At 47.3% G+C, this 25,558-nt stretch overlaps 1 protein-coding gene across 1 annotated transcript in view; it reads right to left on the bottom strand.

Moving 5' to 3' along the window:
* LOC126540574 (uncharacterized) overlaps positions 1-25,558 on the bottom strand; it is a 65,712-nt gene that overhangs the window by 3,238 nt on the left and 36,916 nt on the right. The window contains exons 5-8 of the mRNA XM_055076458.2: positions 23,981-24,091; positions 12,601-12,713; positions 8,997-9,049; positions 7,624-7,676 (exon numbers count right to left, since the gene is read on the bottom strand). Coding sequence (XP_054932433.1) covers positions 7,624-7,676; positions 8,997-9,049; positions 12,601-12,713; positions 23,981-24,091 — 330 coding nt within the window. The remainder of the gene's footprint in view (positions 1-7,623; positions 7,677-8,996; positions 9,050-12,600; positions 12,714-23,980; positions 24,092-25,558) is intronic.

Below are 25,558 nucleotides of genomic sequence, written 5' to 3'. Positions count from 1 at the left end.
GCCGTGTGGCTCAGTTCGTTTCGCGTGTACTGCATCTTACTGGGACAAGTTTGTCACGCTTTCTCTGACCTGATAAAATATTATTGTAAGTAATTTCGTTACTTTTTTGGAATACTTCTGAGGCACGCTCGCCGCGCCTGGCGTTGTGACGCAGTTAGCAAAATGCAGCTTGGCCATGGTGACAGTGAGTTTGGCGTGTACTGAATATTAGTGAGACAACTTTGTGACGCTTTTTATGCCCCTGCAACATATACCTTCGTTCGGTTTTCACGCTTGTCGAAAACGCGACGAGCGATTGTCAAGAGTGACAACACGGGAGGCTCTTGCTTATACCGGAAGAACGCGTAAAAGGTAATGCCGACGAGCTCAAAAACCAGGAACTCGAAAATTCTGTCATCTGAGCGACTGAAAACGGGCTTCGCACCCACACATTTGTCTTGAGTGTGAGTAGAAGGTATTCTGCAAGCGTCTAGCATTTTCTGACCGAGAACCTGTGCTGTGACCACCTCTGTGTGCATAGCGTACCATCGCGTCGGCTGATGCCAAATTGATTTGGAAACGTGCAGTCGCCAGTGTATTTGTGCTCTTAAAGTTCAGAAAGTAATGCCCGAGAATTGGAAAATGCTTAGAAATCAGATGTTTTCTTCATATTTTATAGTTTTCTTTGGGATGAGTCAGGTATGTTCTACGCCACGTGGATAAAAGCAAATTGCTCCTGTTTGTAATGCCGCCCATTCACCACTTCCGCAATTTTCGGCACTGCAAGCAGTATTTCCATAAAGTCGAAATACCAAAATGACACATGCGTGAATTTAACTTTTTTTTCTCTTCATGCCGTCCGGTAGAAATGCTGCTTACTGGGTGCCACAAGGTTGGATGAATGCACGAAAATCCCGGAGCTAGCATTCATATCGATCAAAATAAACATTTCCTCATTTTCAATGCGTCTTGCGTCGGCTTTATGAAATTACACGTGACACAGATTCGATGGACGCTTGCAAAGATCCTTCGCAACCATTTGGCTAAATCATACAACCATTCCGCACTAACATCGAGCGCGGTTCTGCAGTAGAAGAAAAAGAAAATGCCGCGCCGCTCAATGCAGCCAGCGTAACGCGTGTCAGCTAACGCTCAAAACCGAAACAGAAAGTGTGGTTCAGACGTTAATCCCATCCGCTTGGAGCGCCGCAGTTCATTCGGCCGCTGGGCTCTATGAGAGTGAATGTCTTTCTCTATTACGTTGTAGTGAGTGAGCATGGCAGCAGCAGCGAGCGACATACCTTCGAGCTACCTTTCGCTTCAACGCGAACTACGTGGTGAAAACACAGCGCACACGAAGCTATCAGCACTCGGCGTGCACTCTGTCCCTATCACAAATAACTTTCAAGGCAGGGCCCTTGCGGCGGCGCGCGGCCGCCCCATACGCAGCATCCACCCGAGTAGAACACCCCCGCCCCCCTCCCTCCAGTCCCCCTCACCGGTGCCTTGAGCCGCCATCTTCGGCTCGCCCTCGCACACTTTCACTCGCATATACAGTATACGGCACGTGGCAACGATGTTTTCGCCGTTGAGCTTTATACGGAAAATCACGGCGACACCCACGGCAACGATGGCAGAAATGTGCCTGGAGTGTTTATATAATTTCTTTCGTAATAAGAAGCGAGTGTAACAACAGTGTATTTTTACGGCGAGTTTGAAGACGCATAACTTCAAACTGGTGTCATTGTGCAAATTTATTCCAAGTGCACCCGCCTTGCAAGTGTTCCCTGCCACAACGTGTTCTTGGGCTAATCGGTGTCTAGGCTTAGTAAACATGTTTCTCGCGCGAATTAGGGAACACGAAAAAAGAGGGACAGGTGAGACAGAGAGGAGATGGCGCTTATCTGTCTGTTACCTGTCTCCTTTCTTCATGCTCCGCATTTTGAGCCAGAAACAACATATTTAGCAAACGCCTCCCAAGCCCACCGGCTACAATTCATGAATTGGCGTATCCCACGCAAAAGAATAATTAAGAAAATTAATGCGTGATTTTTAATTAGTTGAATATGTGTTTCCATTTCTCGGGCAAGTAACCTCCGCCTTTATGAATGATCCAGTTCAAGGACTAGAATTATGTTATCTGCAACAGGTGCTTTTCAAACAATTGTCAGACTTTAAAATGATCACCCAGTATATTCCTTTAGATAATCACCCTGATAAATTCATTCTGGTCCATCTAAAATTAGGTGCCACAGCCAACGTTGGCCATTGGCTTCTAGATTGCTGTTTTCGTTGTAATGAGCATCATACTCATTATTATTGTCATGTCACTGCGAACCTTCACGCACCCTTGTCGTAGAAATTTCTTTAAAAATGTGGCGGCACGAGTATTGGTAGGACAGCAATATTGGTGCAACTAATTTGTCGCCACCTTGTAGTTGTCACTAGAAGGCCGAGCATTATGCTTTGGTCAAAGAGTGTTGGTAGCACAAGTGAATGCTACGTACCACTGTACGGTGCATGCATATATATATATATATATATATATATATATATATATATATCAACAAGAAGAAAGAGGGTTAACCGAGGGGCCCGATTTTTATTAGTCATATCATGAGAAGCCAACAAACACTGACACCAAGGACAACATAGGGGAAATTACTTGTGCTTAATACATGAAATAAAGAAACGATAAGTTAATGCAAATTAAAGTGGATGAAAAACAACTTGCCGCAGGTGGGAACCAAACACACAACCTTCGCATTTCGCGTGCGATGCTCTACCAATTGAGCTACCGCGGCGCTGTTTCCCCATCCACTTTCTTGGGTATTTATGTGTACTAGCAGAACCCTGCGAGTGTTAGCCAGCGCCACCACTCAACCTTGGCGGCGGACGTGGAACGTCCTTGTTGCCGCAGGCGTCACGAGAACGTGATCTGTGAGAACGTGAAGTTGTTTTTTTCATCCGCTTTAATTTCCATTAACATATCGTTTCTTTATTTCATGTATTAAGCACAAGTAATTACCCTATGTTGTCCTTGGTGTCAGTGTTTGTTGGCTTCTCATGATATGACTAACAAAAATCGGGCCCCTCGGTTAACCCCCTTTCTTCTTGTTTATTACATAACGAGGGTCTCGAATCCGGCAACATTGATGCCTTCAGGTAGCATACGTGGGTTTATTGACCAGTAGCCTTCACCCAAAAAGATCACGTTCTCGTGATATATATATACATACATACATATATATATATATATATATATATATATATATATATATATATATATATATATATATATATATATATATATATATATATAATACTTTGGTGCATTTGAACGGGACCGTCCACGCAAGGGGGAGATGATGAGGAAGTGGTACAGTGTCTCCTCGAGCTGTGACCCTTGAGTGAGTGAGACAATAAACTTTATTGTAGGTCCGGCGAGGACGCGAACTCGTCGCGCGCCCGGCTAGTCCCACGTCGGGACCGGCAGGTCTAGCCCACCGGCCCGGTCGCGGGCACGCCGGACGGCCAGGATTTGCTTTTCTAGAGCGGGGCTACGCAAAAGCGAGTCCCACTCCTCCTTGATGAACTTGGGGTATGTCGACCCGCACTCCCAGAGCATGTGAGGTAGAGTGGAGGTCTGGCCGCAGGACGGGCAGGCGTCATCGCGATACACGTCGGGGTAAGCCTCGTGGAGAGCGGACAGACACGGATATGTGCTGGTCTGTAGGAGCCTAAGCGAAACGGCTTGCGCCCTATTCAACTTGGGGTGAGGGGGTGGAAAGACCCTTATGGACATGTAGAAATATTTAATAATCTCATTGTGAGTAGCGGGAGCGTCCCTGTGACCGTAGAAAGGAGGGGAGTCAGTGCTCCTTATAGAGGAAGCGCGGTCGGTGAGGTCACGCGCAGCCTCGTGGGCAGACTCATTGAGGTTCGGGGGAGCACCCTCGACCGATCCTACGTGAGCGGGAAACCACTGAATTGAATGGTTTGTGAGAGCATGTGGACTCGAGCCGCTAAGAAGACGAACAGCTTCCTTGGCGATGCAACACTTTTGAAAAGCCCTAACTGCCGTTTTGGAATCACTATAAATTTCGGACCCACGACCGTCTAGCAGGGCGAGGGCGATGGCGACTTGCTCGGCGACTCCGGGGTCTGAAGTGCGAATTGAGGCGCTATTGGAAATGTTGCCACCCGAGTCGACCACAACGACGGCAAAGGTCTTCCCGTAACTGTACTCCGCAGCGTCGACGAAGCTTGCGCTAATGTCGTGTCGCTTGATCTGTTTGAGGATGGCGGCTGCTCTAGCCCTGCGTCTGCCCTCGTTGTGGACGGGATGGACGTTTCGGGGCACAGGGGCGACTTCGAACTTGTCTCGAATGCACCTAGGGATCGGGGTACTGACCATCGGGAATCCCGCAGGGTGGTAACCCAGCTCTTCGAGGATGCGTTTACCTGCTGCTGTGGTGCCCAGGCGAGTGAGTTGCGCGCGTTCTTGGGCTTCGGCAATCTCCTCGGCGGTGTTATGTACCCCCAGCTTCAAGAGATCCTCGGTATGGGTTCTGATGGGTAGCCCGAGAGCCCTCTTGACTATTTTGCGGATAAGAACGTTGAGCTTGTCTCGCTCCGCTCTGAGCCAGTTGTGCATAGAAATCGTGTACGTGAGGTGGCAGAGTACGAAGGCATTGATCAGCCTGAGAAGATTGCTTTCCTTCGTGCCTCGATGCCGGTTTGCGATTCTGCGAACGAGGCGGCAAGCGTTGTCCGTCTTTGCGATAATCTTGCGGAGAGCAGTTCCGTTTCCGCCGTTGGATTCGACAAACATGCCCAGGACCCGAATAACGTCGACCCTGGGTATCACCCCGCCGTCACAAGTGCGAAGTCTGATGCTGCTTTCAGAGACTGGCTTCCAATCTTTGGGTCTGCCTCCCTTCTCTTTTCTGTAAAGTAGCAGCTCCGACTTGGCAGGGGAGCATCGAAGTCCGGTGGGGCGGAGATACTCCTCAATCACGTCAATTGCCTCCTGCATGGCTTCTTCGACTCTGCCCTCGCAGCCGCGGGAGCACCATATGGTGATATCATCGGCGTAAATGGTGTGCTTGACGTTCTCGACGCGCGCCAATTTCTCGGAAAGACCAATCATACAGATGTTAAACAATGTTGGGGAGATGACGGCGCCCTGAGGAGTGCCCCGCCCTCCGAGGGGCACATCTTCGGAGCGGAAGTCTCCAATGCGAAGCTTGGCCTTCCTGTCAGTTAGAAAAGAGCTGACGTAGTTGTGGAATCTGGAACCGAGACCCAGGTCTGAAATGGTCTTGACGATGAAGGTGTGGAGCACGTTGTCGAAAGCCTTCTCGAGGTCCAGACCCAGCAGAGCCTTGACGTCTCTGGAACGGCCATCCACAATCTGATGCTTGATTAGTTTCATGGCATCCTGCGTTGAGAGTCCGGCGCGGAAGCCGATCATGTTGTACGTGTAAACCTCGTTGTCTTCGAGGTACCCGTTAAGCCTGTTGAGGACGACGCGCTCCATGACCTTGCCGACGCAGGAGGTCAGAGAAATCGGCCTCAAGTTTTCGATGTTCGGGGCCTTGCCGGGCTTGCGAATGAGCACCGTGCAGGCCGTCTTCCATTCTGCAGGTACAATGCCGCTCTTCCAGGACTCGTTTATCTTGTCGGTCAGAAAGACAATCGACGTGTCGTCGAGGTTTCTCAACATTCTGTTGGTGACTCCGTCCGGACCCGGCGCAGACTTGCGGTTGAGCGCGAAGATGGCCTGTCTGACCTCGGCAATGGAGAAGTCTTCATCCAGCTCGGGGCGTGGAGGGCCTCGATAGCTGTGACCCTTGTACCAGCCTGCGCGATCACCACAAATTTTCCACCAACACCCAGTGACCGAAGTTTTCTATGTGCTTGGGCCACTGTACGGGCTGCTGGTCAGTATGCCGTCATGGTCGTTTCATTGTCGTCCTTCCAATGTCGTGTTCTTAGTCTCGCCATGCCATCGTCGTCACGCCTTCTACCCCGACCTAGTCGCGCAGGTTGTCTAATAGCTTGGGTCAGTAGTTACGGTAGTCGCTGCATCGCCGTCATTATACCTTCGTCATTAGGCGTTCGTCAGGCCTTCTGCTCCTATCAAGTAGTCCAACTTATATAACAGCTTGGGTGGCCAAGTACATGGCCGTCATGGTCGTTGCCTCAACGTCATTTCAGCTTTGTCATCCGGCTGTCGCCATGCCGTCGTCATGACGCCATCGTCGTCACACATTCATTGTCTTGTCTCCGTCATAACGTAGTCGTTTTATTATTGTTATAACTTAAGTAACGTCTTTCCATTGTCGTCCTACGATCGTCGTCATACCGCCTCCGTTGTTCCTTCGACGTCAATCTTTCTTCTTCTTTGTATTTAATCGTATTGTCGTCATTCAGCTGTGATTCTGCCGCCCTTGTGATGCCATCATCAATAGTCACTATGACACCTCTAGTGTCAGACTGTCGTTGTTACGCCATCGTGGTCGCGCCATCATGCTCACTCCAGCCAAGTCATCCGATTCTCGTCATGCCGTCGTCGTTATACCATTGCCGTCATGCACGTTTCTTGATAGAGTCATCATCCACCCTTATCATCATGCACTCGTCGTCATCCCATTGTTCTCATTCCTTTGTTGTGCCACCGTCGTCATTCCATTTGTATGCCATTTTATCGTAAGCATGCTGTGTCATTCAATTGCGATTGTGCCGTCATTGTCATGCCATCGTCGTCATTGCGTCGTCATCACACAGGCGTTATCATGCATTCGTTGTCATACCGTCATCGTCATGTTGTCTTAGTCGTGCCATCGTAGTCATTCCCGCTTCTTGATCCTGTTGTCATACCGTCGTCTCCACGCCATCGTCATCTTAGAGTCGTCAATTTCTTGTCCTCGTGCCGTCGGCGTTCCGTTGTCATCGTTATACCATCGTCATCATTTAAAAATCGATATCTCATTGTTGTCATTGCGTTGTCCTTATACGTCTTTGTTGTTCCCTCGATAATTCCTTTTTCGTCATTGCATTGTCACTGCGTGGGCGTCATACAGCCGTCGCCATGCCTGCATGCTCATGGGCGATGTTGGGGAGTGTCATATCAAAGTGGGATGATTTAGAATATGTGGCATGTAGCCGAAACAGCTAAAGTATCAGGCTTACTGCTACGCGTGTTAAATAAACGTCTCTTCGGTAATATCGTTTGTACATTGCCTAGCCAGCTTGATATTCACATTACCATCAACAGACATCATCAGATAAGTTCTGCTATAATTTTTTGCCAGCTCCGATGTACGCATGTACCCTAGGTGCTAGGAAGGTGCCTGCATTTTCGAAGATAAATGAAATTATTGCCTATGCAATTTCATGCCTCCTAACGTTCCGAAGCTGTACGGGAAAGTACAACAAACTACCAAATTTTATTGATTCTGGTGCGTACTAATTATTTGTCAGTTTGAACGGCACTGTATTTCAACCCCGAGAAAGCAAAACAGGTAAATGCAGCAGCTGTCATATCTGCTAGCTTTCTACCCAGTTGTTTTTACGTACATGTGCTGCGTCTTTCCTACCAAATGACTCTAATTTGTGTCAGTGAAAACATTGGCTCACCCATTTTTTCCTCCGTAGTTGGTTGTGCGAACCAGGTGGTACATGTCTCCATTCTGAAACAAGGCCGCGGAGCCAGATATGGTCACGAACAAATGGTACGCGACCGCGACTAATGTGTTCTTATACACCGCAGCTCAGAATGATTAGAAGAATGGTCGTTTATCATACGAAAGCCCGTGAATAGCTTTGAGAGCAGAGAACTCTGCCTCAAAAGTGAGAGATGATACGTTTACTTTCTAGAACCTATTCATCTTTGTTAATCTTCCGGCCTGTGCAAACAGTCAAACCGTCTCGCTTTGCCGGACAAGAGCACCTCCAGACCTTGCAAACAGGCTCAACAGTATTTATAAAGCTGTCTTTTCTAACCTGTTATTCATCCAAAGTTGTTGTGGCTTGTGAGATTCTATGAGCTTTTGCGAGGAGTCATGCGCGTCTATATTTTCCACAGTGGGACCATGGATGCGATGGCTCTGCATAAACCTAGAGATAGCGGCGTATTTTTTTTTTCTTTTTCGTAAGACATTGCGAACTGTCTTCTCCTTCCTAACGTCCAGTGATCCAGTGCTTATTTGAAGAGCAAGTTCCTTAAATTTCGAGCTCTCAACATATCGAATGTATTCATTCCGGGAGAGCTCTGACGAAGACAAAAGAAGTGACACGTCTCCGAAATCTCTGTCGGTTCGTTGACTCTCCGTTCGCATAAGTCGCTTCGGTAAATTTTGCTTTTAAGTGTTCTGTGACACCTATAACATGTCGAGAAGGTATCTGTTGATTTATTTGCGTCTTATGCGCTCCACTGTTGTTGTTGCGCATTTATAGGAATACGAATAACACTTATGTTTGCCTTGGTTGGCTGTCCTGTGCATCCATCTCCGGGCTGCACTTCTGCTAGAAGATATATGATGCGTCCTTGACCTCCATCATCAGTGTTATTTAAATTCTACATATCCTTGTTGCCACAAAGCGTAAATGGTCTACTGAAGGTTAGCGACTGGTCGCTCCAGTCATTTCTTGCGAAACTATTACACATGCGCTTCATTGCCGAATCTCCACTTAGGTACAGCTTTACGGACGTGGAAAAAAACAAACAGGTAAGTAGCTCTCCTTGAGGAAATTTGGACGTATTTTCTATCGTCTGTTAAATGTGAATCACAATGCAGCATTCCTCAGGGGCGACCTTCAGGGATAGATATTTTCTTGACATCTTCGATTTCATGCTACTTAACATCATACCCTTGCAGCTATTTACAATTTCAAACATTTGTAAGTCACCTACATGAAACACAGTGCCACCTATACGTATACCGTACCTGAGTTTGAGAAGGCATGCATGTATGAATGCACAAAATTAGGAGACACTAAATGGTCATCACCTCAAGGAAACCGATGTGGTGGTCCTCCTCACAATCTCCGGCCTGTATGCTACCTGAAGCGAAACATTGTTTTCAGGTCAGTTTTGATATCGCCATGCTTAGCTTAGCAATCGACTTGCTCTCAGAACTGACTGAAGGAATGCTCTGAATTAGCGTGCAACAATAGACGCAATCTGAGAAAAGTTTCTGGAGCATACGTACTATTCACAGGCGTTGCTCATATGTCAGTAATAAAAAAAACATGCTCTTAAATATTATCGAGTGGATGTAGTGAGTACCATCCGCAGTGTACGCGACAGCTGCGTAATTTTTTCTATCCTTGATACTTAACTGTTTGGATTCATTTTTGTGGGCTAAGTATGTTCTTACGTGCCCCGTCCGAGCATGTGTGTAGGCTTTTTTGATATCTATTGCAAGTTAGTGCTGTACTCGCACTAACGAGTGTACCTCATGCCATTGCTTTTACTACCAAAAATAAACACTAATGAGAGTATACGACGTTTAGAGTTCATCAAGCTACAAGTTCAAATAGCATTGCTAAAGAAACAAAGCTTGCTCCTGCTCTCGGCTTAAAACCGAAGAACAAAAAAATTGCATAATGGTATGTAGATATCTTATTCTTCTGTAATTAATATATAACCCACAAACCACGTTTCTAGTTGACTATTATATCTGACGTCTTCCTGGAATAAATATTCACGAATGTAAGTGCTAATATTTTGTGAATAATAGCTAAAAACTGCTTTTCGCATACTTACAGCTGGAATTCCTGTACGCTGTGAGAATTTTTAGGGACACTACAACTATTTGTTAGGGCCCCGGCTAGTACCTGAGTGTACATGTACTGTTTAATGGCGTCTTAAAAACTTCTTTGCGAGCAAACAGAAATTCCAGTAGTCTTGATCTTTCTTCGTTATTGTAACCTATTTTAATGAGTTTTACCTGCACCCGCGCTTTGCAAAAGATAATTTCTTTCTCGTCGTGTCATCTATTTTGTTAAACAGCTTTTCTTCCACATTGAGACTCGTTTACTCATAGGCGCATCCAGGAATCTCGGCGTTGTTAGACTGCCGTGATCATGCAGAGTGAACTCGTGAATCTTATTGCAGACGTTATCGGCATAAATACCTGACTGTGTGCTACGTATTTGTTCACAGTAAGAAACGTTACAAGCAGCACGAGAAAACCACAAACACGCTTGTTTTGTCTGTTTCTCTGCTACCTGTCTGCGTTTATGTCGCACTGCTTGTAACTCTGCTAACTACGAATGCATACTAAGTCGCCGAGTTTTCGATACTTCGGAACATAATTGCCCTTTGGAAAAATTTGTGCATTTTGCTTATTATGTCTCCCTTGGTCCTGGCGTAGATGTGTGCGCAAATATTCTTAGGTTGCTGCAAACCTTCGTAATCATTCACCACCACTAAAACGCTTAGACGACGCAGGTATGATGTACGAAGAAAGCGACGAAACTAAGTTGTTGTACAAAATAATGCAAATGGGGCCTCCTGTGCATGGGTATTGAAACCGAAAATTTATTTTTAATGCTAAGGCTCATCTATAGCTTGATTTCTCGTGTGTTGCGTATGGGGAAAGCAATCTACCTTTTTCACTCGCTATGATTTTTATAGGAGACCAGTTCTTTAAATGTTATGCCTTAGCATCGTAGTTTTGTGTAACGCAGCACACTTTCCTGGGTAATCCAGCCAACGGTTTTGAGTATAAGAAAAACAGCAGTTTGGATTGAAGCACTCGTTTTATTTGCAGCTGCCAATGTGCCTAGATTTTTCGGAGCCTCTCACAAGGTGCTTGCCTCTAGCAAACTTAAGGTCCTGCTGTTAGTACCTATAGCTAGACAACGCTTTAGCTCTGTCGCTTTTAACTATGGTCGCCAAAAACAAAATTTCGCATGGAAATGCTATAATCAGTATTTAAACTGTAAGATCGCTTTATTAGACCAAGCACCACATTTCACATTGCGCATAGAATTCATAGCAGACTTAGCTTTGCCTTTGGCATTAGCAAGACGCTAAAGTACAAGTCTTTCGTGCACCCCGTCGCATTATCTGCAAATACGTGGCATATTCCAGCCGTACTATTACTGCAATGATCTTGCGTAAAAGAAGTGGGAAAGCGATTCAACCACCCGGTGAAGCGGATGACCATGACAATAATCTTCATTTGTGGATGTCTGATTTTCCTGTTATTAATTACTTCTCTCCCCCTTTCGGGTTTCCGCAGAACTATTACGGCAAACTCTTGCCTTTGCTTCGAGTTGTTGACAAATTCGACTTTGCCCTGCCATCTGCTAGCCGCCTGGCTAGCTCAGATGTTAGAGCGGCTGCCTCGCAAATGCGATGGTCTGGGTTTCGAGTCCCGGACCAGGACAAATTTTTCTTCAACTGCGAGGCTTTTCTTTCGAGGAACCCGTATGGGTTTTCGTTGTAGCAATTGCTACGGACAGGTAGACATCTGATTTTTTTTCTTTATTAATTTGTGGCATCAGTACACTGGTTGATACGAAGGGACGTGCGGAAAAAGCTATCATTTCGACAGCCTGGCAAAGCCGCAGGCCCCTAACGGGCGTTTACAGCACTGCCATAAACGCAATCAACCTATAGCTTTTGAAAAATTATGTAAAAATTACGCAAATAACAAAAGAAAGTTCTGCACAGATAAATACGAGCTGATACAATCTCACAGAATTACATGAAGTACCCTCATATATTCCTACACAGACACATACAATCTTGTACAGAGAACGAAAAAGAAAAAAAAAAGCCGAATGAGTACATTTTGATACAAATATATTTCTGCTTCATGCAGAGCAAGAACGGTAACAACGCAAACGTGCTGCTCTTGTCCAAAAAAAAAGCGCAAGACCCAAATAAAATTCTTGGTGTGATCACACGACGATGAAAGGCAATGGCTTCTCGAGCAAGTTATAGATGTGACTGAGGGGAAGTCACTGAACACCGCATTCTACAGCGCCACTTCACGCTTGAGGGGGGTAGGAGAAGCGCCGGACAGCTTCATTTTATTTTTTTACCAAGCTACCTTCAGGTTCGGCCAGCATTTTAGACCTACGGGAATGACCGACATTTTTACGCGGTGCGTACTCGCGATAACGGTCCACATTTTTATACGGCAGTATCCACGGAATCGGTTCAAGAAAAAGGCCAGAAATCCAGAAACCATTTACGGAAAAGTTCGAGTAAGTTACTACAAAATATTATCTTTAAAATCACTTGGAAAGGGAGAGCGTTAGTTGATGGTGTTTGCCAGGCCAAGGTAACGACTGAGTTGCGAAAAAGCAACGTGCAATTGTGCATGGAGACCAGTCAAATTTCCCATTAGAGGCCTAATGCAACCGGTTTGATAGAACAGACGGTTAAAGGCGACATGACATTTAAACCAAACTGCTAAAACGTAGAGCATAGCTTTGCGGTTTCAACAGAGAAAACAAAATGAGGCGAAATGAGATACTTCAACAATAATAGGAAGCAATGAAATAAATAACTGGGAATTTATAACTACTAATTTCCCTATGTTTGCCGCATCTCACGGACCCATGAGAACGTAATTCACAGCAACGCACACCCACCTTCGTTCCTGATTTTGTATCCCCAAAGACACAACTCTCTCCGCTCGCCGTTCAATATGATCTCACCAGACATCATGCCAGCTTGATCGTACGAGTCCATTTCACTCGTTAGCCTATGATGGCAAGATGAAAAGAAAGCAAGACGTCATCATTATCATCAGCAGCAGCAGCACCAGAAGCACCCTATTTTTATGTCCACTATAGGAGGAAAGAATCTCCCAGCGATTTCCAATTCTCCAATAACCCCTCTTTTGCGCTAGCTGATTCCCACTTGCACCAGAAAATTTCCGAATTTAATCACCCCAACTCACCATCACTCCGTCCCACCAGCACAAGCAAGACATATGCGCCGGTAAAACATGGGGATTCCCTAGAAGGGACCACAATTCTAAATGTTCTAAAAGGATGTTTCACTGGAAACCTCAATAGCACGAAAAAGACAGGACAGAACAGAATGACAGCACTGGGCTAACTTCAAACTGTTTATTTTGAGAAGGTAACATGTCTTTTTACAAAACGTGGCTTCATGTGAAGAATGGCACGCGTACAGTGCTCAGCAAGTGGAACTCTATACCCGAAACGCGTGGCTGCCGCCCCTTTTCGCACTACCTGTGGGTGCTGGGAGCCTTGATCTGGGCTATTGTGGTATACAATCAAATTGCAAGCTTTTTAGTGTCGTTATAGGATTGCATTTAATCCCCCACTGAAAACGCAGCAGTCCTCGGTGCCGCAAAATGCGCAGGTTGGAATGCAGTCGGATTATGGCATTTAAATGGCTGAGCATTGTAGATGGCCTTCAGAAAAAGCCACTTCGTAACGAGATACTGACAGTGATGCGGTGCTCACGTACATGTCAGCTGGCCCTTTCTTATGTTTGTTGGAGCTGCGTACGTCTCGGCGTGCCTGTACCCTGGCAAGGGGCCCTTAATGTTTAGTATGGGCTTCCAGAGCGCAAGCATTGCAAGCGCTCGCGCGAAACACTGACAGAAATAAAATGTTCACAATCATCAATGATAATTGTCAATGTAAAGGAATACCCGAGCGCTTCTAGAAAGTTGTTCGCTTCATTAAAAAAATGCTTGTGCTTCAAGGTCTACGCTTGTTCCGTTAAGGATATTTAGGTAGCATTTCTCGTTTCATTGCGTGATACCGTAGAGAGCACAGCCGCTAACCACCGCATGCATAGCGCCCTACAAAGAAGCCCATTCTGGATGTGGGTATTGTTTCCAGTGGCACGAGCCCAAGCGTAGAAAGCAACGTGTAACCTCTCGAGAGGCCCCAAAGCTCTCCCGCGGAAGTACCGCAACTCGGCTGTCCGAGAGCACGAACCCTTTACATCAGACTCTTGGTTTAAGCACTGAAATTGTGATCATCACCCACCCCAAATCACCTACCACAAAAATGGGTGAAAGAGCTTCAGCGGCCTAATAGTCGACCCCAGTGTCGCCAAGAATAAAAAAAGAATGCCGTGTGCACGTGTTCACGCGATAGAACACACCAGCGGGCCCCCGTCCATAGCGGTCGCGTCCACCTGCCGCTACCCGGGACCATCGACACCATGGCTGGCTAGCTGCAATAAATTGTGGCCACGGCGGTTTCCACTCCTAAGCCACCTCCACAGAGCCAAGAAAGTTATTCCCTTCAAGGATACTTCAGCGTGGTGCGCTTCTAAGTAGGCGAGACTGATTTTAGTGTATAAGCATTCTTTGGCGAGTGCCCCAGCAAAATCTGACACTCGAAAAGTGTAATGTGTTGTATTTACACAAAAAAGGCGTAATTAGCGAAGTTAATACATCTAATTGTTATAATATTGGTAATGTAGCTGATTGGTAGCTTCATAAGCGATAAGTAACAACTGAAACGAAAGAAATTTCTGAAAGAGAAAACCGTTTTCATAGGGCCACCTTAAAAGCTTGCTTTCTCGAATTACAGGGCAGTGTGCAGAGAAGCTTGTTGTGGGATTCATCATCATCATCATCAGCCTGATTACGCCCACTGCAAGGCAAAGGCCTCTCCCATACTTCTCCAACTACCCCAGTCGTGTACTAATTGTGGCCATGTTGTCCCTGCAAACGTCTTAATGTCATCCGCCCACCTAACTTTCTGCCGCCCCCTGCTACGCTTTCGTTCCCTTGGAATCCTGTCCGTAACCCTTAATGACCATCGGTTATCTTCCCTCCTCATTACATGTCCGGCCCATGCCCATTTCTTTTTCTTGATTTCAACTAAGATGTTATTTACCCGCGTTTGTTCCCTCACCCAATCTGCTCTTTTCTTATCCCTTAACGTTACACCCATCATTCTTCTTTCCATAGCTCGTTGCGTCGTCCTCAATTTCAGCAGAACCCTTTTCGTAAGCCTCCACGTTTCTGCCCCATAAGTGAGTGCTGGTAACACACAGCTGTTATACACTTTTCTCTTGAGGTATAGTGGCAACCTGCTGTTCATGATTTGAGAATGCCTGCCAAACGCACCCCAGCCCATTCTTATTCTTCTGGTTATTTCAGTCTCATGATCCGGATCCGCAGTCACTACCTGTCCTAAGTAGATGTATTCCCTTACCACTTCCAGTGCCTCGCTACCTATCGTAAACTGCTCTCCTCTTCCGAGACTGTTAAACATTACTTTAGTTTTCTGCAGATTAAATTGCAGACCCACCCTTCTGCTTTGCCTCTCCAGGTCAGTGAGCGTGCATTTCAATTGGTCTCCTGAGTTACTAAGCAAGGCAATATCATCAGTGAATCGCAAGCTGCTAAGGTATTCTCTCAACCTTTATCCCCAATTCTTCCCACTCCAGGTCTCTGAATACCTCCTGTAAACATGCTGTGAATAGCATTGGAGAGATCGTATCTCCCTGTCTTACGCCTTTCTTTATTGGGATTTTGTTGCTTTCTTTATGGAGGACTATGGTGGCTGTGGAGCCGCTATAGATATCTTCTGGTATTTTTACATATGGCTAATCTACACCCTGATTCCTTAATGCCTCCATGACTGCAGAGGTTTCGACTGAATCAAACGCTTTTTCGTAATCAATGACAGCTATATATAAGGGTTGGTTATATTCCGCACATTTCTAATGTGATAGTCTGAATATGGTCTATTGTTGAGTAGCCTTTACGGAATCCTGCCTGGTCCTTTGGTTGACAGAAGTCTAAGGTGTTCCTGATTCTATTTGCGATTACCTTAGTAAATAGTTTGTAGCAAAGGACAGTAAGCTGATCGGTCTATAATTTTTCAAGTCTTTGGCGTACCATTTCTTATGGATTAGGATTATGTTAGCGTTCTTCCAAGATTGCGGTACGTTCGAGGTCATAAGGCATTGTGTATATAAGGTGGCTAGTCTTTCGAGGACAATGTTCCCACCACCCTTCAACAAATCTGCTGTTATCTGATCCTCCCCAGCTGCCTTCCCCCTTTGCATAGCTCCCAAGGCGTTCTTTACTTCTTCCGGCGTTACTTGTGGGATTTCAAGTTCCTCTAGGCTATTCTCTCTCAAATTATCGTCGTGGGTGTTACTGGTACTGTATAAATCTCTATAGAACTCCTCAGCCACTTGAACTATCTCATCCATATTAGTAACGATATTCCCGGCTTTGTCTCTTGACGCATACATCTGATTCTTGCCTATTCCTAGTTTCTTCTTCACTGCTTTTAGGCTTCCTCCGTTCCTGAGATCATGTTCAATTCTATCCATATTATAGTTCCTTATGTCAGCTGTCTTACGCTTGCTGATTAACTTGGAAAGTTCTGCCAGTTCTATTCTAGCTGTAGGGTTAGAGGCTTTCATATATTGGCGTTTCTTGATCAATCTTTTGTCTCCTCCGATAGCTTACTGGTCTCCTGTCTAACGGAGTTACCACCGACTTCTATTGCGCACTCCTTAATGATGTCCATAAAATTATCGTTCATTCCTTCAACACTAAGGTCATCTTCCCGAGTTAAAGCCGAATACCTGTTCTGTTGCTTGATCCGGAATTCCTCTAGTTTACCTCTTACCGCTAACTCATTTATTGGCTTCTTATGTACCAGTTTCTTCCGTTCCCTCCTCAAGTCTAGGCTAATTCGAGTTCTTACCATCCTATGGTCACTGCAGCGCACCTTGCCGAGCACGTCTACATCTTGTATGATGCCAGGGTTAGCGCAGAGTATGAAGTCGATTTCATTTCTAGTCTCACCATTTGGGCTCATCCACGTCCACTTTCGGCTAATCCGCTTGCGGAAAAAGGTATTCATTATCCGCATATTATTTTGTTCTGCAAACTCTACTAATAACTCTCTCCTGCTATTCCTAGAGCCTATGCCATATTACCCCACTGACTTGTCCCCAGCCTGCTTCTTGCCTACCCTGGCATTGAAGTCGCCCATCAGTATAGTGTATTTTGTTTTGACTTTACCCATCGCCGATTCCACGTCTTCATAAAAGCTTTCGACTTCCTGGTCATCATGACTGGATGTAGGGGCGTAGACCTGTACTACCTTCAATTTGTACCTCTTATTAAGTTTCCCAACAAGACCTGCCACCCTCTCGTTAATGGTATAGAATTCCTGTATGTTACCAGCTATATCCTTATTAATCAGGAATGCGACTCCTAGTTCTCCACTTCCCGCTAAACCCCGGTAGCACAGTACGTGCCCGCTTTTTAGCACTGTATATGCTTCTTTTGTCCTCTTAACCTGACTGAGCTTTATTATATCCCATTTACTACCCTCTAATTCCTCCAATAACACTGCTAGACTAGCCTCACTAGATAACGTTCTAACGTTAAACGTTGCCAGGTTCAGATTCCAATGGCGGCCTGTTGTGGGGTTACTGAGTAGGAGTATAAAAAGAATAACTGATTGGTACATGTGATAATAGTACATTAATAATACTAAATGATCGGTGGCTTAAAAAACTGGTTACGTTGCCGTCGCCGTGTCAAGGTCATCACAGAAAGCGAAAAATAGAAAATAGACTTAAAAATCAGTGCCATTCCACTCTGTGAAGGTGGATGACCAGCGAATCTCTGCTTGCGGGCCCTTTAATGGCGAACTGTCCATTGCCGTGCGTCAAACGCCTTATGCACCTAAATGGATGGCGAGTCGCGATTACTCGCTCGCCCCAATTTTGAGCCTCGGAAGGTGGTGGGACACCGGGGCGGATACATACGCGTATAATGTTGAAAAACGCGGCACAACACCTTTTACCAGCGTATCCCGGCATGTAGAACAGACACGCACTTCATCGCACTCCGAGGGCACACACTGCTTCACTAAAGCCAAGGCCACGTGCATTGGTCGACGTCCCGCAGTACAGTAATGGTTGTTAGGTCACTCGAAAACCTCAAGTGGTCAAACACAACACAGGCAACACGAAATTGATTTCCCCAAACTTCCCCTGAAACCTCACTGCACGTAAATCGTTTGTCAATAAATGTTTCTCTCTCTCTCCCCTGCGACCTGGCCATTGCGCCGTTTCAAGTTTGCTTTATCGGGGCCACACGGACGATCCGCATTTCTCGCCACCTTGCGGTCCTGGCAGGCAGCACGCTTACGGGATCGACCACCACGGGAGTGTGGAGGGAAATGAAAGTAGATATGCAAGCGCTTGGAACGCCGCCAAAAAAAGGGCGGTGCGAACGTAGGCATCGCCGATGCGGGTCAAAGCGTAGTGCCTAAGATATTGTTGCTGGAAGAAAGCAGGCCCACGAGTGTAAAATAACGTATATTTACAAATGATGGATATGGCGTTCAGGCAACTGCCAGACTTCGTCTTTCTCTAGTCCAATTCAACTTCTTCCTTCACTTCACCGTAACATCACCCTCCCGGCGGGGTAGCTCCGTCCCGGTGCAAGTTATACAGCCTCACTTAATGGGGGGACATAGGGCTTGAGCCTGGTGACGTGAACAACATCGCTGGTTACGTTCGGAGGCACTGAAGGCTGGCCGAGTGGGGCGATCTCGTAGGTCACGTCGGACAGTTGGCGTAAGATCTGGTACGGACCAGAAAAACGGGACAGTAGTTTTTCCGACAAGCCGACGCGACGTGAAGGCGTCCAGAGAAGGACAAGGGAACCAGGTGAAAAATGGTGGTCTCGGTGCCGAAGGTCGTAGCGTCGCTTTTGAGAAGCTTGCGAGACTTTGAGGCGATGACGGGCGACATCGCGGGCCTGGGCGGCTAAGTCAATAGCATCGCGAGCGTAACCAGTGCTGGATGACTGTACTGCGGAAGGTAGCAACGTGTCAAAAGGCAAGGTGGGGTCGCGGCCATACAAAAGGAAAAATGGTGAAAATCCGGCAGTGTCGTGACGGGACGAGTTGTATGCAAAAGTGACGTATGGTAAAGCGACGTCCTAGTCGCGGTGATTGTTGGAAACGTACATGGCGAGCATTTCAGTGAGTGTGCGGTTGAGTCGCTCGGTGAGGCCGTTCGTTTGAGGGTGGTACGCGGTAGCAATCTGATGTTCTGTAGAACAGGAGCGGAGCAGATCATCGACGACCTTCGATAGAAAGTAGCGGCCGCGATCCGTCAGCAACTGGCGAGGGGCGCCGTGGTGCAGGATGACGTCTTTTAGTAAGAAGTCGGCGACATCTGTAGCGCAGCTGGTTGGCAGCGCTCGTGCGATGGCATATCTCGTGGCATAATCGGTTGCTACAGCAATCGATTTGTTTCCTTTGATGGAAATTGGAAACGGGCCAAGGAGGCCGAGGCCCACACGGAAGAAAGGCTCTGTAGGTATATCAATTGGTTGAAGCAAACCAGCGGGAGGCATAGCAGGCGTCTTCCAGCGCTGACACAGGTCGCAAGACGCGACATAACGGCGCACAGAGCGATAAATGCCGGGCCAGAAGAAGCGGCGCCGCAGGTGGTCGTAAGTACGAGTGACGCCCAGATGTCCAGCAGTAGGAGCGTCATGAAGTTGCTGGAGCACGGCGAGTCGAAGGTGCTTGGGGACGACTAGGAGGAGCTCCGGGCCGTCAGGACGAACGCTGCGACGGTATAAAGTTCCATCGCGCAAGGTGAACATCCGAATGGACGGGTCTATGGGCGAGGAGCTTAGGCGTTCCATGAGTGTTCGAAGAACAGGATCCTTGCGCTGCTCGTCGCCAATATGGAGGAAGCCGGAGAGTGACAGAACACTGATGTCCGAGTCTACATCGGTATCGTCCGGTTGATCCACGGGATTGCGGGACAGGCAGTCAGCGTCTTTATGCAGGCGCCCTGACTTATATATAATAGAATATGTATATTCTTGTAGGCGCAATGCCCAACGTGCAAGTCGTCCAGTTGGGTCCCTCAAAGAGGAGAGCCAGCAGAGAGCGTGAAGATCGGTTAAAAAGCAGAAGCTCCGACCGAAAAGGTACGGTCGAAATTTCGCGACCGCCCATACGAGCGCGAGACATTCTCTCTCAGTAATGGAGTAATTTCGCTCTGGCGTGGAAAGAAGGCGGCTAGCGTAAGCGATGACACGGTCTTGGCCCTGCTGACGCTGAGCGAGGACAGCGCCGATGCCATGACCACTCGCGTCAGTTCGTACTTCAGTGGGCGCAGAAGGGTCAAAGTGTGAGAGAATCGGGGAAGTTGTAAGCCGCTCAATCAGGGTAGAAAAGGCTTTCTCCTGTAGTGGTCCCCAAGAGAAAGAGGCGTCTTTCTTAAGAAGGTCAGTGAGAGGGTGAGCGATGTCGGCAAAATTTTTCACAAACCGCCGGAAATAAGAGCATAAGCCCAGAAAACTACGGACATTGTTCGTTGAACAAGATACAGGAAAATTTCGCACGGCGTGAACTTTCTGTGCATCAGGTTGGATTCCGGCGGCGTTTACGAGATAACCAAGTATGTTAATTTCACGGCGACCGAAATGGCACTTGGAGGAGTTTAGCTGAAGGCCAGCCCTGCGAAACACGGAGAGTATGGTTGTGAGGCGCCGCAGGTGGCTCTCAAAGTTCGGCGAAAACACAATCACATCGTCGAGGTAACACAGGCATGTAGACCACTTCAAGCCGCGCAAGAGAGAGTCCATCATGCGCTCGAATGTAGCTGGCGCATTGCATAATCCAAAGGGCATGACTTTAAATTGGTACATACCGTCCGGTGTGACGAAGGCGGTTTTCTCGCGGTCCATCTCATCGACGCTAATCTGCCAATAGCCGGAGCGGAGGTCAATTGATGAAAAGTATTGGGATCCGTGAAGGCAGTCAAAAGCGTCATCAATGCGAGGCAGGGGATAAACATCCTTCTTTGTTATCCGGTTGAGGTGACGGTAGTCAACGCAGAAGCGCCACGAGTTGTCTTTTTTCTTTACTTAGACAACCGGTGATGCCCACGGGCTACTGGAAGGTTCAATGATGTCCTTGTCCATCATCCTGTCTACCTCTTTCTGTATGATGGCCCTTTCTGTTGCCGAGACACGATATGGCCGCCTATGAATGGGGCTGGCGTCACCGGTGTTGATGCGATGCGTGACAAAAGATGTCTGGCCAAGTGGACGGTCGTCCAAATCAAAGATGTCCCGATAAGATGACAGGAGGTGACGAAGAGCTGTTGTTTGCTCGGAAGGAAGGTCGGGGGCGATCATCTTAGAAACATCGTCCGCAGGCGTCGAGTACGAAGGAGTGGATGACAAACGTCCGTTCGTACTGAGGAATGATTCAGAGGTCAAAAAAGAAATCTGAAATTCTTCCAAAGGAGTGATATGCGCTATGGCGATACCGTGTGGCAACAAATGTGACGAAAACCCAAAATTGAGGATGGGCACACGAGCGCAGTTTTCGCTGATCCGAATTAAGGCGCTCGGTAGGGCAATATTACGCGACAAATCCACGTCAGTAAGCGGCGACACGACGTACTCGCCATCAGGTACGGGAGGACAGGGCGTCAGGAGGACATTTGTAGCCGCCTGTGGAGACAGCCTTGCAAATTCAGCAGAACATAAGCGGTGGGGAACATAAGTGGTTGCGTCGGCAGGAAGCGGCAGATCCAACTGTACAACACCTGCGGAGCAGTCAATTTGGGCAGAGTGTTTCGAAAGGAAGTCGAGGCCGAGAATTAGGTCGTGTGGACAGTGTTCAAGGACGATAAATAGAACAACGGTATAATGGTCCCCAATGGTCACACGTGCTGTGCACATTCCAAGGACAGGTGACGTACTCCCATCGGCGACTCGCACGTTCCACGGTACGGCGGGGGTCAGAACCTTTTTGAGCCTTCGGCGGAGAGCAGCGCTCATAACTGAAAGCTGCGCTCCTGTATCGACGAGAGATCTAACAGGAACGCCATCAACTTCAATGTCCAGTAGGTTTCCACATGTAGGCAGGGTCAACAGAGGATTTGTGGGCCGGGTCGGAGTTGCAGCTTCACCTCCGGGAGCTGCACCGCCTAGTTTCCCGAAGCGAAGCGACCGGTTGCAGAAGGGGACGAAGAGTGGTGAACGAGAGGCGAACAGGACCTATGACCTTGCGGAGACGGGGAGCGGCTGGATCTTGGTGGAGCACTGTCGGCGTTGATGTTCCTAGTCGGCGTATAGGGCGAGAAAGTACGATTGTCTGGTACTTGGCGGTAGTGACTCGGAGACGACCACCGAGGAGGCGACGACCAGTGGTTGCGGCAATGACGGGCGATGTGTCCAATACCGGAACAATTAAAACAGATGGGTTTATCATCCGCTGTGCGCCATTCAGCTGGGTTGCGACGGAGTGGTGGAAAGCTTTGCGTCTGGGAGCGAGCGGTTGGAGAAATTTGGTAGGTGTTTGTATGGCGGACCGAGCAGAGAGATGATATGCCCAAACTTGCTATTTCCTCCCGAACGACCGCTTGTATAAGGGAGATAGCGGGTACGCTTTCTCGACAGTCGGAACGAACTGGAGCCGGAGCCATGGCCTCAAGCTCACGGCGAACGATGCGCGTTATTTCTTCCGGTCCTGTGGGCTGAACGAACCGCGGCGGGTCTTCGCAAGAAGATGTCGCGGCGGTATTGGGCAATCGGTCGAAAGTTTGAGTGACGCGGCGGCCCTTCGCTTGTTCGAAGCGCCGGCACTCCTTAATAATTGCATCCACAGTGGCACAATCCTTACACATCAAGAGATTGAAGGCATCGTCTGCAATACCTTTCAATATATGGCCAATCTTATCTGCCTCGGTCATGTTGTCATCAGCCTTGCGACAGAAGGCCAGCACATCCTGTATGTACACGACATAGGATTCTGTGGACGTCTGAGCGCGGCAAGCAAGTTCTTTTTTTGCTGCCAGCTGACGACCGACAGGTCTGCCAAACAGGTCTCGCATTTTTTCTTTGCAGACATCCCAGCTCGTTAGGTCAGCTTCATGTGTGTCATACCATTGCTTCGCAGTTCCCCTCAGATAAAATATTACGTTTGCAAGCATCGTTGTAGGATCCCACCTGTTGTTGTCGCACACTCGCTCGTACATCGTAAGCCAGTCCTCGACGTCGGCGTTGTCCGTGCCACAAAATGTTCCCGGGTCCCGTGGGTGAGTGAGGATGACCGTTGGCACGGGCTGCCGAGGCGTTGTCTCTTGTGTCGGTTGATTTGCCATTGCAGCGGCAGGTAGATGACGTCCGCTGCGAAGTTCCGTGGTTGTACCCCGCACCTTCCACCAAAATGTTGCGGGAAGAAAGCAGGCCCACGAGTGTAAAATAACGTATACTTACAAATGATGGATATGGCGTTCAGGCAACTGCCAGACTTCGTCTTTCTCTAGTCCAATTCAACTTCTTCCTTCACTTCACCGTAACAATATTAAAGTTATTTTTGCAAGTTGGTGAAGTGCTTAAAGCCTGATTCAGCTCCGCCGCGGTTCGGCCAGGTATTGTGACTATCTTCGCGATTGGTCCACGTATGGGGTAAATTCTCGATCAACACAGATTGATACACACGCAATTTTTGCCAGAACCTAGCCAAATACATCTTCGCTGTAAAAGGGAAAAGATAGCTGTGGGGGAAACAGGTTGTGACGGCGTCCCGGCTCAGTTGACGCAATCGCTTTGAAGGGACTATGCAGCTTCCTGGCAACTCGTATCGACACCATTCGGCACATGGATCTAATTTCTTTGGCACCGGAAAAGCGAGGGGCAGGCATGCGTAAACTAGGAAAAGCAAGTAAGCAAAAGCGAAATAACAGCCGAGCCAAAGAATTATTACGCACTAGTACACAAATCTCAGAATTTCTGTACCAGTCTTTTATTTTTTTTTTTTTTTTTACAAATACGGAGAACAAACTCGTGAAAACAACTTTTCCTCACCTTTCAGTGGGAAATAGACTGAATCGCAGATTGTTCGTGTCCAGAATTTCTTTCTAAACTAACCAGTATTATAATTCATTGCTACAGCAAACAATAACCCAGCTCAAGGAGACAAACGTACAAGGTGCTTAAGCCATGCCTACCTCTTAATATCGCGCAGCATTTGAAGCGTCGGGCTTTCAGCACAGCTCTCTGCCAACATAGCTGCTGCAATCTCCGCTGGTTGCTCCGACGTGTGTGACAGGGCAGACCAGCTGAAAAAAAAACGATTAAAAGGAGCTTTGGGACAGCAAACATCAAGTGGTGGCCAAGTTTATTTGAAGGATACTCATTACATACTAATACAATGAAGGGGCGTGCAAATTTGTGGTTATTTAGCAAGAACACCTTTGCGAAGGTTCGGTGCACTGGCACTTTGGTACGTTTGGTATATCGAAAGCCTGGTTAGCCTGTGAGGATAGCAGCCGCAGAAAGTGTAGCCGTGCTCACGGCTTACGAGCCCATCGAAAAATAAATATGAAATTTTTTTTACTGACATTAGACTTGTAAATTAGAGCTGCTAAGCGTCAAGAAGATCGTGATCTCATAGCCAACTGTTACATAGCAAAAGCGTACGCGGATGATTCATCGGAGGTTTATTGGAGCGAGCAACATATTTGGAAAATAATTTTCGTACTAGCGTGGTACAGCGTGGTATAGTGTTGTAAGATTACTGAAGTAAATTTGATCATAGTCCGTCGGATTCTTTGTGGGATGACTTTATGTGTAAAAAAACATTCGCAGCTGGGCGAGTAGGTTGTGGTACACAGTGCTGGATTGCGTGGTGCTCCAGAGGAGACTTGACAAAGCAAGAAAAGAAGTTCCTGCTTTTGTATTTTCCCGTGAGGATCGCGCATTAAACTATGCGGCTCAGTTTTTCGGCATTCACTGAACTATGACATATTAAATATTTTATCATTACGAATAAGTTATGTTCTTATGAGTCACCTCTTGCAGTATCTATCTGACATGACTTATTGCATATGTATGGGACGTTACCATGTAGCTTTCGTGGTTGTTACTTTTTTAGTGCCCCCTTCTACTACGCATAATGTTTTGTCTGAATTTTCTGTATAACAAAGTGCCATTAATTTTCTTAATATCCTGCATTCAAAAAAAGACAATCGTATACCATGCACTTTCATTCAACACATCACCTATACAAGACAACAAACAAAACTGTCATGTGGTGACCGATTGCCTACTTCTTTATTGCTATAGTAAATGTATGGGCACTCCAGGCGCATTTTTGCAGTCGTCATCGCCGTCGCCGCGATGTTCCAATAAAGTCCAAGCTCGATAACATTACCCCCGCGCTGTATGCCCTATGTGCGAGGGAACCTTCAGAGGGCCAACCGTAGACCGCTGCTCTATCTCGCGCGCTAGGGAGGAAAGCGGGAAGGAAGTGGAAAGACATGGGGGGGGGGGGGGTGGCGTTCTACTGCGGTGGTTGCTGCGTACTGCGCTGCCGTGTGGGCGCCCTGTCTTAAAGTGATCTGCGATGTGGACAAAGTGCACCCAGTGCTGGTAGCTTCGCATCTGGGTCGCTATAAAATAAAGCTATTCCTAACTTTTCTATTCGAATTCTGCAATCAGCTCTCTGCGATTTGTCAAAACCTTTTTGAACCACCCCCATTTCACCTTTCTGTTATGCAACGTCACGAAAATCGTGACAGCTCCCC

Source organism: Dermacentor andersoni, chromosome 2, assembly GCF_023375885.2.
Source record: "Dermacentor andersoni chromosome 2, qqDerAnde1_hic_scaffold, whole genome shotgun sequence".
Taxonomy (NCBI): Eukaryota; Metazoa; Arthropoda; class Arachnida; order Ixodida; family Ixodidae; genus Dermacentor; species Dermacentor andersoni.
This window is presented reverse-complemented; position numbering and strand designations above follow the sequence as displayed.